Source organism: Daucus carota, chromosome 9 (genome assembly GCF_001625215.2).
Source record: "Daucus carota subsp. sativus chromosome 9, DH1 v3.0, whole genome shotgun sequence".
In the NCBI taxonomy this organism is placed as follows: Eukaryota; Viridiplantae; Streptophyta; class Magnoliopsida; order Apiales; family Apiaceae; genus Daucus; species Daucus carota.
In genome coordinates this window covers 8281584-8297125 of record NC_030389.2, presented here as the reverse complement: position 1 = coordinate 8297125, position 15542 = coordinate 8281584, and the positions used below count along the sequence as shown (strand labels likewise).

At 32.5% G+C, this 15542-nt stretch overlaps 2 protein-coding genes across 7 annotated transcripts in view; one reads left to right on the top strand and one right to left on the bottom strand.

Annotated features, from left to right (window-relative positions):
• Positions 1-14978, top strand: part of LOC108202688 (uncharacterized) — a 34602-nt gene extending 19624 nt beyond the window's left edge. For both annotated transcript variants that reach the window (XM_064084690.1, XM_017371204.2), the window contains 2 exons: positions 14143-14280; positions 14511-14978. In XM_064084690.1, the coding sequence (XP_063940760.1) occupies positions 14143-14280; positions 14511-14852 (480 nt within the window). In that variant the 3' untranslated portion in view covers positions 14853-14978. The remainder of the gene's footprint in view (positions 1-14142; positions 14281-14510) is intronic.
• On the bottom strand, positions 7603-13966 carry LOC108202689 (uncharacterized). 5 transcript variants are annotated; one of them, XR_010287676.1, is made up of 10 exons: positions 13125-13966; positions 12848-12966; positions 12628-12708; positions 12442-12534; positions 11043-11174; positions 10794-10844; positions 10625-10700; positions 9934-10114; positions 8535-8625; positions 7603-7948 (listed from the first exon to the last, which is right to left on the bottom strand). XR_010287676.1 is itself a non-coding variant. In XM_064084674.1 (9 exons), the coding sequence occupies exons 3-7, from the start codon at positions 12667-12669 to the stop codon at positions 10104-10106; spliced, it is 312 nt and encodes a 103-aa protein (XP_063940744.1). In that variant the 5' UTR covers positions 12670-12708; positions 12838-12966; positions 13125-13965; the 3' UTR covers positions 7603-7948; positions 8535-8625; positions 9934-10103. The 5 variants fall into 5 exon arrangements, 3 of the variants coding, with proteins under 3 accessions (XP_063940744.1, XP_063940742.1, XP_063940743.1); XR_010287675.1 differs by having other exon boundaries at positions 12838-12966; positions 13125-13965; XM_064084674.1 differs by lacking the exon at positions 12442-12534 and having other exon boundaries at positions 12838-12966; positions 13125-13965.
• Positions 14979-15542: the final 564 nt, after the last annotated feature.

Sequence of the window (15542 nt, the reverse complement as noted above, 5' to 3'; positions counted from 1 at the left end):
CTTTAAAAACTCGAAGGCTTTATGATCTATACGAAAATATAGACAGAATACTTGATCTAAATCCCGAGCAAGTTCAGTTCTATTACTTTGTCTCGGATGAACCAAATAATTATGAGCAGGTAGCTCAGCACAAAGAATGGAGAGCTGCAATGAAACAAGAAATATCTATGATTGAAAAGAACCATACATGGGTGTTAGCTGATAAACCACCGCACCACACAAGGAAACTATTGGCTTAAAGTGGGTATACAAAATCAAGCAAAATCCAGATGGTTTTGTTCAAAAATACAAAGCAAGACTAGTCGTGAAAGGCTACTCACAACAATTTGGAGTAGATTATAACGAAACTTTTGCGCACGTTTCAAGACAGGATACAATCAGAACACAATACTAACTCTTTCCACATAATGTAAATGGAATATCTACCAGCTCGATGTAAAATATGCATTTCTAAATGGATTCCTGGAAGAAGAAATCTATATAGAACAACCACCATGATTCATAATAAAGGAAAGGAGGACAAAGTCTTAAGATTAAAAAAGGCTTTGTATGGACTTAAGCAAGCTCCACGAGCATGGTATAGTTGAACTGGCAAATATTTTCATCAGAAAGGATTTAAGAAAAGTCCATATGAAGCTACACTATACATCAAAGTGGAAGGACCTGATATATTAGTTCTTTCCCTTTATGTCGATGATCTCATTGTTACTGGAAGTAACTTGACAATGATCAATAATTTTAAGGAACAAATGATGAAAATGTTTGAGATGACAGACCTGGGTATGATGAATTACTTTCTAGAAATGGAGATTGATCAAAGAAAAGAAGGCATCTTCATTTGTCCAGAAAGATATGCAAATATCATCTTAAAGTAGTTCAACATGGATAAATGCAATCCAATTGTAACTCCCCTAGCTCAAAACGAAAAATTGAGCAAAGATGATGATTAAGAAGAAAATGATTCTAAACGTTACAGAAGTATAATAGGCAGTTTATTGTATTTAACAGCTACCAGGCCAGATTTAATGTATGTTACAAGTATACTATCCAGGTTTATGCAAGAGCGGAAAGAAGTGCACATGAAAGCAGTAAAAAGAGTACTGCGGTATGCAAAAGGCACAACAGATTATAGAATTTGGTTCAAATCTACTGAAAATCCCGAACTAATTGTCAAGTTCAGTAGTTCTCATGGGACCACACACATTCGTGTGTACTAACTCTAATCTCTTCGTTGCTCTCCACGCCTAACCGAAAGGGAACGACTTTCTGGACAATATTCCCAGCTCACATGCATCGCATACACCAATAATTTCAGAGATTAAAGGAAGCCCTTTGACCATATTTTTGTTAGAAAGAAACTTTAAACCTTTGGAATTACTATGCCCAAACCGTTTGTGCCATAACCACATTAGCTCGTCTGCTTCGGCTGCCATAGGCATTTCTTGTGTTTTATATTGTCAATGAATGAATGTGAAAACAATTTTGTTGCATTTTATGCAAGCGATGTTATTTCCTTTTGGATCATAGATATCACTTGAAAATGGATTGAATATCCATTTTCCATCATTTGAGGAACACTGAGTAGATTTTGATCTAGATTAGGGACATAGCAAACGTCTTTAATTTGCCTTTGACTTTTCTTTGTTTGAATAAAAACTGTACCTTTACCTTTAGATGTCACCATGGCTCCATTGCCCATTCTTACTGGAACTTTATTAGAGGAGTCTATTTTGGTGAATAAATGATTTATGCATCCGCTGTCAATAAGCCGGACATATTGGCGTTTTCCCTTGTGCCATCAATTCTTTTCAGCATGATTTGTTTTTTTGCATATTGAACATGGAGAAAACTTACTCCTTTTTTCACCATCTTTGGCATAGATAGGGCTACATTGACTTGATATGCCTCCTTTTTTGTTTCTTTTGAAGGAGGATCTTTTGTGCTTTATTTGGAAAGCTCCCTCTCCAGATGCTTCATCTCTTTGAGAGATCCTATCCTCATGAATTTGTAATGATACTATTAATTCCGAGATAGTTAACTGCGTGAGATCCTTAGATTTTTCTACCACAGTCACAACTGTATCAAATTTCTCGGACAAACTAACCAATATTTTTTACACAACTCTTTCGTCAACAATATTCTCACCATTCGATTTTAATTCGTTTACTAACTTAATTATTCGAGAAGAATAATCCTTAATTAGTTCTCAATCTTTCATCTTGAGATTCTCGAATTCACGTCTAAGAGCCTGGAGTTTGATTGTTGTGATTTTCTCGTTTCCTTCAAATTCAGCTTTCAAGATATCTCATGTTTTTTCTTGATGAAGTAGCGTTCATTATTCTAGGAAAAATTGTATCTGTAACTGCAAGGTGAATTTTGGCTAATGCTTCAGCATCCATTTATGGCCAATCAACCTGTGTTGATGTTTGTGTTGATATGGTGCCACTAGGGGTGTTCACGGTGCGAGCGGTGCGGTTTTTTACTAAAACCGCGAACCAACCCGCACAGGCGGTTTGCAGAAGATTATATAATATACTATGTTACTTAGACTCGGGTGTGGGTGTTGGATACATGTTCAGATCCATAAATTCTTAGTTTTAAAAACATTAGGATATTTGAATATGGATGAGAAATTAAACGTGATCGCCCGGGAACTCATGTAAGCCTAGCGCAAGTAAAATTCAGTGATGATTGATTTATGTTTTATTTTACTTTCATAAAAATTGTGTCTACTACACATAGGTCACATACACTTAAATATGTATGTTAGACTGTATCATAAAATAATTAGAATAAAATAAAAATAAGTCGCTCATGGACTTCTTTGTTGTAAACAAATCTTAAATTTTGTTGAAGGTGGAATGCTCAACGTGAATGTATGCTTTTAATAAAAAGGAATCAACTCAGATCCCATATCCACACCCATTTCACGTTTGGTGGACACAAATATAAAAACATACATAAGGAGTCCCATAATGAAGGTTAATATATAATAATTAGTACTAAAAATATAAGCATTTAAATGTTGGTTTAATGGGCGGTCCTCCATGATAAATTTCTTTTCATACAACATAAGGACATATCTCGTCATATAATAATTATATCCATTTCAATCTATTCATATTTGGTGTTGGGAGCACTTATCATTCTTTATATATGCAGAGTAAAGTTATATAGGAAACAATTTTTTTGGATTTCAGAGAACATATATGTACCGCAAGCTGAACATATCCAGCATAATAAAAAAGTGGTCTCCAACAAAAAAAGTTGTCTCCATAGAACACTCTCTCTTTCTATATATATATATATGTGTGTGCAATTTTACTCGATTGGAAATATTTTAAATAGAAATTGAATAAAAATCATTGCTATTAAAGAATGGAGAAGGGTTATAGCCTTATAGTGTTCGGGAATGGACTTCGAGGTATGCCTTGTTGGGATCGAGATGGTGCCTAGTGGGGGCTCTTGATCTTGTAGATATGGAGTCTTTGTGGGGCTCTAGTGGGCTTAGGAAGGATTGAGTGGGATTAGGGTGGGCTTCGGATAGGTGACGTCATTGGTTGTTTCTCTTGGTCTTTATTTAGTTTCTATTTAAGTATTTTTGTATATGTAGCAAAATTATCACTTTATAAACTGTCATATTCGAACACGTTAATTGGCTATTATCTATTGTCCTTTTCTATTTTTCACAACCTTCTTGCATGTTAGAGTTCGTTTCTTACCCTTTTTCTGAATTTTTTAATTAGTTAACATATAATTTATAATTAAAGAATTGGTTTAAACATACATTGTATAAATATCTAAAAAGAGATAGCAATATAAACATTCCTAATCTTTTACATTAATGGTTGACAACTTCGTTGTTAAATCTATTTTCCTTGTTCATTAACTAAAAAATATAAAGTATATAATTATTAATAAAAATATTGAGATTTAGATTTTTTTTTACTAACGATCAACTTTTGAATAATATCCTCTTAAGCTTACATATAATCATTTAGTATGTAAAATAGTTGTTGATGTATTATAACATACTAGCCTATAACCCGTGCGAAGCACGGGCTACCATATTATTTTAATTTTATTATTTAGAAGCTTAATATCATTTTATTAATGTTTTATTATTAATTAAATAAAATAGTATTAAATTATATTAACCGATGGGTTATATTTACTTTTGAAAGTTTGTCTTGTACAATATTTTTCTATATTATATAATATTAGTATAAAACAATCAATAACGTGTGGATGTGTTGAGAAATAAATTTTGCATTAGTTGTGTGACTGTATTTTTATGGCACAAAACATAAAAACCGCGCGAAATATTATAAATATTTTAGGACTCAATTTTTTTTTTGAAAATTAGGATTATATATACATATATAATATATCACATGTGGTTAATTTTTTATTCAAAATTTGGTCATGAATATTTTTAATACAGTTTTTCTTTTGAAATTAAATACTTTACGAATCAGAAATATCTGACATTTGGAAAATTTGAAATTAGATATTCTTGAAAAAAAATAATGGTTCAATAAAAAATTATGAAAAATGAATATGAAATAATTAATATGACTTTTCTTTTTTCTAATAGAAATTATGAAAATACTTTTAAAACAATTAATTAAAAAAGGAGCCAACATTCCTTGTAAATAATTCATTTATCTATACAACATTGAAAGTTTTCTAACAACATTGCACGGCAAGAACTTGTAAAATTAAATTGTAGTTGGAGATAAAAAAAAACCATCTCTTTTCATCATGCCTTAATAAACCTATTCACACTACAATTTTCTTTATAAATCACACATTACATCTTGCAAGAGGTTGTCAAAATGACCAACGGCCATATACACAACCATAAAATTAAGCAACTGCACTTAGAGCATCTCCAATAGCCTCCTAACCCACTCTTAAATATAATATAAATTATTAGCTCTTAGTGATTTAAAGTGGGTTCAACTCCAACAATACTCTTTATGTTCACTCTTTATTTTGTTTTATATTATTAAAAGCAAGCCATGTGCATATAAGTACAAAAGCAAGTGGATGGAGAGAGAATGTGTGCTTACAAATTTATTATAAAATATTAGTTAGAAGTGACTAGTAGCTCTTACAATTGAGGAGAGAGAAGAGAAATTTAGGGAATTTAAGAGTGACTAGGAGTCTATTGGAGCAAGCAAAACAACAATCCTCCTCAAATAACAATTTAAGAGCCACTATAAAGAGGCTATTGGAGATGCTCTTAGGAGCTAGATAGATGATCCCGGGTACCCACATGAAAGAATTGCAGCTTTAGGTGTCAGCTTTATCCCTGAGATGGTCAAAAGATAGCAAGCTTGTCTAAATTTCTCAAACCCATGCTTCTTAAGCAGCCTCTAAAAGATAAAGTCATCAAAAAAGTAAGATTGCAAAACAAAGAATAACAGTTAATACTAAAACGCAGAAGTATATTCTCCATCGCGGATGACAAAAGGACCTAGGGCTTTAAAATGCCATTAGGTGGCTGACGATATCTTAAACTAAAATTGTTTTGAAGACCACTCTCCCAATCTGAACAAATAGTAAAAGCAGCAAGCAATCCATTCAAACTGATGCTTATTCTAGATAATCGGAATTTCCATAAGCACAAATGTACTTAATAGTGAACTAATTATTCCAAGGATTAGACTGATTCAACCGGAAATAATAGTTATATCATAATCACACCTCATTTTTTGCTAAGCATAATCAAACTTTTTGACATCAACAAATCAATATTTGTCATTCCTGTTGCTCCATAACTCCAATTTAGTCTTTCTTCTCCAGCTTTTTAAAAAAACAAAAGCTTAATAAAAGAACACCCAAGATCGCATAAACTTCAAAATAACTTAGATATGCTCTATAAATTAGCAAAAAAATAAAATTTCAATATTCTTTACATACTTTGTGCATATACAGAAACAATTTATGGTCTTTCACTACCCTAATAAAAAAGAATCTTATAGTTCACAAACTTTTTGAGGGAAAATTAAAAGTCTATTTTGTTCCCCAATTTAAATCCTTTTATGGCTGAAAAATTAAAAAGCAGATTTCACAATTCAAATCAAACAATTTTAACTGTAAAAGCATGCTATAGTTAGGCATTTTTCACATTTCACTACCATTTACCAAGTATAAAAGCAGAGAAATATTTCACAATATTGCGGATTCAACAACCTAACTAAACCACGAGTATGTTTGTCCGCTCCGCATGAGCCTATAAAAATTTATCTTTTAAAATTTATATGTTTACTTAATTTTGTATTTGATTAATAAAGAAAAAAAATGTTTTTTCGATTTTGTAAATGATAAGTTTTTAATATATTTTTTTTGTTTGTTGTTAATCGTGCGTATTTAAATACAAATGTAACGTACAAATTATTTTTATAGTTAGTGTAACAATATTACTCTTCAAAAGTAATGTGTCTTTAAGTGTAAATTAAGTTGTACTGTTGTAACTATGTCATTTTTAAAATATTAAATTTTGATCTAATTATAATGAATTGAATTGTGTAATTTAATTTATAAATATGTTAGTAAAAATAAGACGAAAATAAAAGATTATATTTATTTACTCAAAAAAAAAAGATTATATTTATAAATCTTTTGAAGGAAGACAAATTAGTGCAAATATAATATAAAATTTGTAAGATTTAATAAACTTAATTTAATTAAAAAAAAAAATTTTGTTCCGTTGATATCCAATATGGACATAGATCATTTAATACCAATTCGATAATGATACATATATATATATATATATATATATATATATATATATATATATAAAGAGAGAGAGAGGGGGGGGGATTTACTTTATATAAAGTTTTTAATTTTAAAAGTAAAATTAAAATTTGTATGAGTGGAGAGAAATTTATTTATTTTTAAATTAGCAAAATTATCTGTACGGATCCGTTATATTGACTTTGTATTTTTATGGTGCCTCCCACCTAATTATACTTTATTTAAAATCAAAGAACAGTAACCATTACATCTCCATTTTTTGTTTCTTCTTGCACAACCATTTGTTTTCCGGGCACAAAGCTTAGTATGTTTGTCCGCTATGCATTTATTTACTCTCTTTTTTTCACTACTTGATTTTATATTTTAAAATATGTGATCTATTAATATTTTATATATGTGTGTGTAAGTACATGAAAGAAATTAGTAGCTGTAAATATTTTTTTTTACAAAATTCTATAATATCCTGTGAGTTTTAAAATACAAAGAATTAAAAGAAATAGTTTTAAAAATGTTAGAATTATTTTGATTACTTTATTTAATATAACCTATTTCTAAAATATAATTTAATAATCTTGATATTTAATGGTAATATAGTTAATAATCTTCATAGTTAATGATATAATTTAAGTTTTTCAATTTCTTTGCCCAACTCGTTCTGATATTTTACATAGTTTGATGTATATAATATATCCTTCAGAGGACTTTCGTAATGCGTGGACTTGAAAATTAGAACCAATTAAAATTATAAGAAAACAATACAAATAGCCAAGAATTAACAAAAACATATATCTCAAAATGGCTTCATTTTCTAAGATATCTATGTGATACGTGGACTTGAAAATTAGAACCAATTAAAATTATAAGAAAACAATACAAATAGCCAAGAATTAACAAAAACATATATCTTAAACTGGCTTTATCTTTTTAGATACCTATTTCACATATTCATCTCACTAATATTGAAGACTAATTTTCTAACATCCAGAAATAAAATCACAGATAAAATAATAAAGACTACTTCCACACCATGATTCTGCTTTCGTTTGGCACCTTTGCTTCTTTATGTTTCAAGGACACGGTCTTCATTCTCTGAACCATGTACTCCAACTCATCGGGTTTTCCCTTTGAATAAAGAGGTGTGTAGTTTGAGGGCGATGCCCATTGCACCATAAAAGGGTACCTGTATTACAATTTAAGCGTCAGCAATCAGATGTCTTATGTCTGCCAGTTCAATCAAGCAAATCAGGGTGGAGATGCATAGCAAATTGAGTACAAATGCCATATTCATTAGCTGCTAGACTTGATTATGAACTTCATAATTTTATATTTTAATATGTAAGCTCTCTGAGTTATTGTGCTGTCCTGTTGTAGCCTGTGTAGTCTTATGGCTCTTTTATTGTCAGTGCTTTTGTGTTTATTTTCAATGTTGAAGTTGGTTTTTCTCTCGTGGGGTATGCCCTTTGATTTGTAACTTTCTGGTTCAGTTTTAATATATTTTATTTAGTAAAAAAAAACATATAGCATAGAAGAGTGTGTAAGTCATTAATTTAAGTACACTTCAAACAATTTGACAACATCACATTAGCTTTAAAAGCTATAAACTCAGCACAAATGCTAGGGATGCTTTCGTTTAGATAAAGTTAATTATTTACGAAAACTCAGCATTTTTAATGTGCTGAAGAATTCCAAGTCTGAAGGAACACAACATGATCAAATGCGATTATTTCTTCAACCATTAATATTTGAGAAAGAATGCAGTACTGTACCGAAAAAGCATGATCAAACTTGCAGAGAAACTTCTGACCACTTCCTATTTCCAGTAGTATGCTTCCACTTAGGTGAGTATCTGCCAAATTTCTATGGGAAAAAGAACAATAATAATTAGAGATTTTACGGTCATACAGCTTGAATTTGTTTTCAAAAAAAGACATTGTTGCACATATAGCCTTTCTGTCGTAAAAGAAAAAATAATATTAAAATAATAGGGGGAAAATATTTTTTTTTTATGAAAATGTCTCCATTCTTGCTATTTTTATCTACTTTCTTTCCTATACTTTATTCAAGCATGGAATAAGATAAATAAACAAATTCTTAACATATATTTCAACTCCAAACTCTATGATTGAATGGAAATCAGTGAAGACAACCCTTTTTCTCCACATGTGGTCAAACATGAAATTATTCCCTACAGTTAGCAAAGCTGTGAATACCTTACCTTCGCTAGAGGTGGTGTTGTTTATGTATTATTTTCTGTCAGAGGATGCAATTTATACATGAAGCCCTAGAAAGTTTGGTTCAGACTTTAAAGTCTTTGAAATATCTATATAAAATGATACATGGTGCTAGGGTTGTGTATCTAATTATCCTTCTGTACCTGTTAAGTAGCTCCTAATGGTTTATCGTTTAAAAGTTGTCCAGATTTTACTGAAAATATGGATGCAAAAAATACCTATCTTGATGCATGGCATTTTTGTTTGGTTTCCCACTTTCCAGAGGCTTACCATAACTAAAATCTATTCATCCTTTATAATCAGGTTTGTTCGTAATGCACCACTACTTTGCTGCAACAGGGTTTTATTATGCTATCCGAGTTTTTATTGCACCAAAGTAATGTTGCAGTAATAAAATGTTTTAATTTGAATCCTAAAACAGATACGGATGTCCTTGAAGATAAGTTCATCAATCAGCACATGAATATTTTAAATAAAATTATCAAACTGCTTTTTCTTGTTCACCTTGATTTGTACCAGCAATATGCAAAGGCATTGTGAATTTAAGCACCTGTATTTCGATAACATTCTGATTTTAGCTTTCGTAACTTATTTTTAACCCGATACGTTTTGATCCTGACACCATTCGAAGTTCCAGAGATCTTAGCTCCATTTCCCCTTCTCTAACACACCCAAACTCACCACAAACCTTAACAATAATCGGAAAACTATAATGATTAGGCTTGCACAGATCCCCCCACCATTTTCTCATAATAAAACCCCAATCCACTTAAAGGGTCATTCAAATTCACAAAACATCTTATAATACTATTACAGACAAAAGCATCAGCCTCATCAAAATGATCAAACAGCTCAACTGCATAATTAACTCCAGAGGGTAAGGAACAGAGCTTTTTAACCACACGACTAAAAGCAAGAGAGTGTTGAAACAGACCTGTAACTATGAGATGGGCTTGGACTTGTTTGAAGTTGTGTAGAGATACATCATGTGTATTATTAGTGCTGAAGAATTCCAAGCCTAAAGGAACACAACATGATCACTTACAGAGTTGTTTCTCTGACCACTTACTATTTCCAGTAATATGCTTCCACTTAGTTGATTATCTACCAAATTCCTATGGAAAAAAGAATAATCATAATTAGAGATTTCAGTCAGACAACTTGAATTTGGAAAAAAAAAAGACATTGTTGCACATATAGCCTGTCCGCAGATTATATATGTGATTACTTTATCACCTATAATTAGCTACTTTATATTCCAATAATTATTCAGCCTTCTCTAGGAATGCACCGGCTCCATCAGAGACTCTTCTTGCGCTGGCTCAATTGACTCAAACTCTCATTCAATGTTTTTAAAATTTTCCTGTGGAAACGAAGTCTCAAAGCCAAAGCATTTCTCTGTGATTTTTATTTTTTCTTAGGCTTTATACAATGTCATTTTATTATGAAACTGAATAAAACATCTCTCGACACTCACAATAATCCTATCTTTTTTTAACAACATCACCATATTTTCAAGTTGTAAAGTGAATCAAGTCATATAAGAGGCAGCATAAAATTGATAATATAATGAAAATAACAAAATTCAGACATGATATATTTTGGAACAAACTCAGAGCTTGTACCAAAATCTATATAAACCATACTACAAAAGCACATCTGCCAATCAACCATCACTTCAAACCAATCAACCAAGTTCATCTGCAACGTGGGAATTAAATCAGTATGGAATAACATGGTTAGAATCCATATAATATAAGAAAGGACGAAGGAATTAAAACAATTGGTACTTACCTCTCTGGGAGCTCCAGTTAATATTTTACATAACAGAGCACATACACAAACCTGAATGTGGAAATAGTGTAAGATCCGAATTAAACTACGCATATTGATGGAAGAATATAGTGATATTAACTCGAAAGAGTCCATAATATAATATTAACTTAGGCATCAGATAGCAAGTTGTGCAACTGCTGAGAAATTTTATTAATTTAGTAAGAAGGGAGAAGTCAAATTTTTGTTAAGCAAACTGAGTAGTCATACCTTGCTCTTGTCAGGGCAACATTGATTCATTGAGGAGAGGACTGAAGGCAAACGCAAGTGATCCATCTTCTCCGAGATTGTGTTCTGCCTTTGTAGCTTTCTGCTGGTATATAGCTTGAAGCTTTCCAATAGCTGAAAGAAACATCATGGTTAGTCCAACTAAAAGTAAGACAATTTGCAAAATGTGAAGCCATCAAATTTCATTATTCCTGTGGAGATTATAACTGTGGAGAGATTAGAATAGTGCATGCACATTCCTAGTGAAGCTCCTGAAATATTCTTTACATACTTTGTGCATATACAAAAACAATTTATGGTCTTTCACTACCCTAATAAAAAAGAATCTTATAGTTCACAAACTTTTTGAGGGAAAATTAAAAGTCTATTTTGTTCCCCAATTTAAATCCTTTTATGGCTGAAAAATTAAAAAGCAGATTTCACAATTCAAATCAAACAATTTTAACTGTAAAAGCATGCTATAGTTAGGCATTTTTCACATTTCACTACCATTTACCAAGTATAAAAGCAGAGAAATATTTCACAATATTGCGGATTCAACAACCTAACTAAACCATAAGTAAAATATGCATATAAATATACATGCCAGTATACGTGCCTATACTCCAGTTGCAACTGTGGAGAGTTATTCAAAGTATTTTAGCATTTCTCGTATATATAAAGAAAAAGACGATGTGCTAACAACGCAATAATAACCAAAATATTAAAATATCAATAGAAAACAACAATGCAAGTCTTAACTTGAAGGTCTAAAGGCAAGATCAAATATTAACAGAGTCTAAAATAGGAACACAAATGGTGGCCTGTTATCAGTGTAGCTCTCTGTCCCTGGATGATTAGTAGAAAAGAGTTGCACCGAATGAATGCATGCTAGAGTTATAAATTAAGTGCTACACTGACATATCGTTTACAGTTTTTTCGTGGTGCAAAGAGGCGGTCACGCCATTGGCCACCTAGTTTCCATCATTAATTTGTCTAGGCACGTGTGCAAAGCCATCCCTTTTGTGGCACACAAAACCACCAATGCTTTAGCCTTAGCAAACATGGCTGGTTAACTTTGCAAGAAATCTACAACTAATTACCTTAATAAAGCACTGGCATCACAACTCAAATCTAAATACAAATGTAGCATCCAACAATGTTCTAATCACTAATAAACATTTGTTGTTATTTTTTAACCATAAAGAATGAGTTTGTCATTTGGTTTTTGTTGTTCAGAATTTAAGCATAAGACTGACTCTAGTACAAATCCCTTAATTAACTGGAATAGTATTAGTAAGACCAAAGCTTGTAAATAATACGCAGTGCAAGCAATTCAGGCATGCCAACAATCTCATCTATTTCAATTTCTCCAAATTTTAGTTCAAGCAAAACAGTTTACCATGCAGAAGTAAGCGGCCTGAGCTGAAACAAACAGATCACGGGGCTAGACAACATGCCTATGAAATAGCGGTTGTACTCCCACAAGAAACATCTTAATAAAACACATAGAGACAAACACTCTCTTAAGAGAAGAAATACCTAACCGGAAATTAATTTAATTAAAAAAACAGTTAAGAAAGCCCACCCGCTGCGCAAATGCGTTCAAATAGTTTTTCACCAGATGCATACTCCATCACAATTGCCAGGTGCGCCGGTGTCAGATCACCTAATCATCAAAATCACAAAAAAAAATTCCAAAAATGAGAACAATTGCTCTGGTGAGGGGGACAAAACTATCCAAAAAAGTTCAATACTGTTTCTTGCAATGCTCGGGAGAAAAACTTATCACAGGAACCTCATTATACATTTGTTGTGCTAAGCTCGCATTTGGCTCCGGTGCTGTGGTCAAACGAGGTGGAGTGAATATAGGAGCCAAACTTTCACCATCACGATCAGGAAAGCGTATACCTCTGGACCTCAAGCTCTGAAAAAACCAAGGGCCCAAAAAGAACATATTTCCAAGGTGATAAGTTAAGTAAATAAAACAGAGGAAACAGTAAAGAACACGAAATCCGAAGCATTGAATTAAAGATTCTGCATGTTTCTGACACTAAGCAATCATTTTTGGCGGTACGAACATACCTTGTACGTCTCCTCATAAACACGCAAATAGCGAAGCTCACTCCCCCCACGCTTCAATCAGAATCAAAGCCTTATTGCGGTTATTAACAACTGTCTGAGGACCATGATGAAACTTTCTACAGCCCAATCAAGCAAATACAAAAACAACATTCCAATCTAGCAAAATAAAGAACCAATCTTTACTATCATCCAGCAAAAACACAATCAAAGAAACTCAAGTATATCAAAGAACGGCTCAATCTTATCCTTCTTCCCACTGAAAACCCTTAAAATGACCAGAACCTTGACAAAAGATTGTAAAAAATTCTCAATACACATAAATTTCAAATGGGTCTTTCAAGAATCACCAACAACAATAACCATTCATCTATAAACACCCAAATTAACTACCAACAATCACAATACATACACACAAATATATATATCTTAAACCCCATTTCGAAATATGGAGATTCAGTTTAGTATATGAGAAAATAAGATATAGATGTAAAATTGATTAAACAGAAGAGGAAGATTTTAAAGAACCCAGATGGAATTGAGGGCCGGAAGGAGAGTAAAGAGCAGCATCAGTCTTATCGACTCAAACTTTGCTATTAGGTTTTGATCAATTCACTTCAAGCGGCAAGCTCGACTTGTGCGAGAGAGAGTCCTAATTTCTTCGGAGCCCATGGAATCGGTGATTGGAGATTGCGAAGCGCGGCGGAGAAAAGCCCTAATCGGGAAGCAAAACTACGTCGGAGAGAGGGGAAGTGATATGAGAGAATGAGGTGGAGGCGCTGAAGTGAAACTACAGGGTCTGCTTAAAAGATGAGTGTATCTTGTGAAATTTGTAGTATTTGTTTTTTTTTATAAAACTAATACTATTAAGAGATAGAATGTTAGCAGGACAGAGAGTTTTAGTATTAGCTTCTGTACGATAAACAAAACGACCAAACCAAAAAATACAAACAAAAAATGGAACTACAAAATATACCTATGTTGGCTTATTATAGTATAGTATAGATTACATTTTGTGCAGCTCCTTCCTGAGTGTGCTCCACAATCGGTTTCTTATATCCTCGAATTGTTGGCCACACATCACTGTCCTGGTTGCCACTTGTATCGTGCAGAAAGTCGGGGAAGTGCATGGGATTTAGAAGGAAACCACATTCAGGATGTAAGAATATTTATGCGTTTTCTTAGAAAACCGATTATCTTATTAACATTCTATTTATTTTCACTAGTATCATTCTCCACAAAGCAGGTACTATAAGCTGTTGCATGTATATGAATATCTCATTTGAATTTATTAATCTATGTAGCCTATTTAGTATTGAATCATCCTCTTGTTCTTATAGTTCTCATTTATAGTACGTGTTAACCTTCGTGAGTTCAACCTCTTTGTAGGCTCCATTTGGCCCTCCTTTTGCGATGATCCAAGGAACACTAGAAGCACATGGGACCATATTTAACAAAATCCCGAAAGAGCTCTCTTACCAAATAAACAGAGGATCAGTTGCATGGATTGGTTCTGGACCAGAATTCTTCATCAGCTTAGCCAATCATAATGAATGGAAAAATGAATATAGTGTTTTTGGCTTTGTTCTCCCAGAATACATGAAAGTCGTGGAGATCATCTCCCAATTGCCTACCAAGCAAGACTTGTGGCATAACATCAATGTTTCTGTCTTAAAAAAAACAGTTCCTATAAGGTTTCGGAGATTTAGCGAGGACGTAGCTGCACAATAATAGTACGCAAATGTACTGATATAGTTTTTAAGTTAAGGTACATATTTTGATCTACTTTGTGGAATTATTTCAAGTTTTAATTTTGAATGAAAGATGAATAAGAAATTGGCGGTTATGAAGACTTAATTATTAGGTCTCCTCAATGAATAATTATTAGTTTGTAATTGTATACTCTCATCAATGCATTAACTTTCATGTAATTCTTGGAACTAATTAAGATGTAATGTGAAATAAAAATTAGGGTAATTAATACGCAACTAAAGTAACTAATTCTAACCTTCGTAATTTAAATGAAAGAAACGATTGCCAAGGTTTTGTATGGAGCAATGAGGGTGATCGTCAAGACGGGGCTGCTCTCGTTGTAATCAGGACTAATTAATCGGTTCTTAGCAAGATGCGTACGTATCTCAACCTTTTGTTGAGAATCAAGTCCGAACAATATTGTTCTAAATAAATGTTTGCATGTATTTATACAGGGTAGAGGCTCTTACACTTTGCATTGCTTGTGCTCTTTATAAGCACAAGCAATGCAAAGTGCTAGCAAAGGTATACCTTAGTTATTTAACCGATTATATCTAACCGATTCGGGATGTTAAATTTATAACATCCCAAGCCAACAACTAGATACATATCGGACCCAACAACCCACCACAGGTTGGCCCAAAAGTGCTAGCAAAGGTATACCTTAGT

Bases quoted from the DNA above. Each gene is read 5' to 3' on its own strand.
- LOC108202689 (XM_064084672.1), bottom strand. From the start codon at position 12,669: ATGCATCTGGTGAAAAACTATTTGAACGCATTTGCGCAGCGG. The intron at 11,175-12,627 runs GTGGGCTTTCTT...TGTTTCTTTCAG, and splicing joins TGAACGCATTTGCGCAGCGG to CTATTGGAAAGCTTCAAGCT. The intron at 10,845-11,042 runs GTATGACTACTC...TTCCACATTCAG, and splicing joins GTTGCCCTGACAAGAGCAAG to GTTTGTGTATGTGCTCTGTT.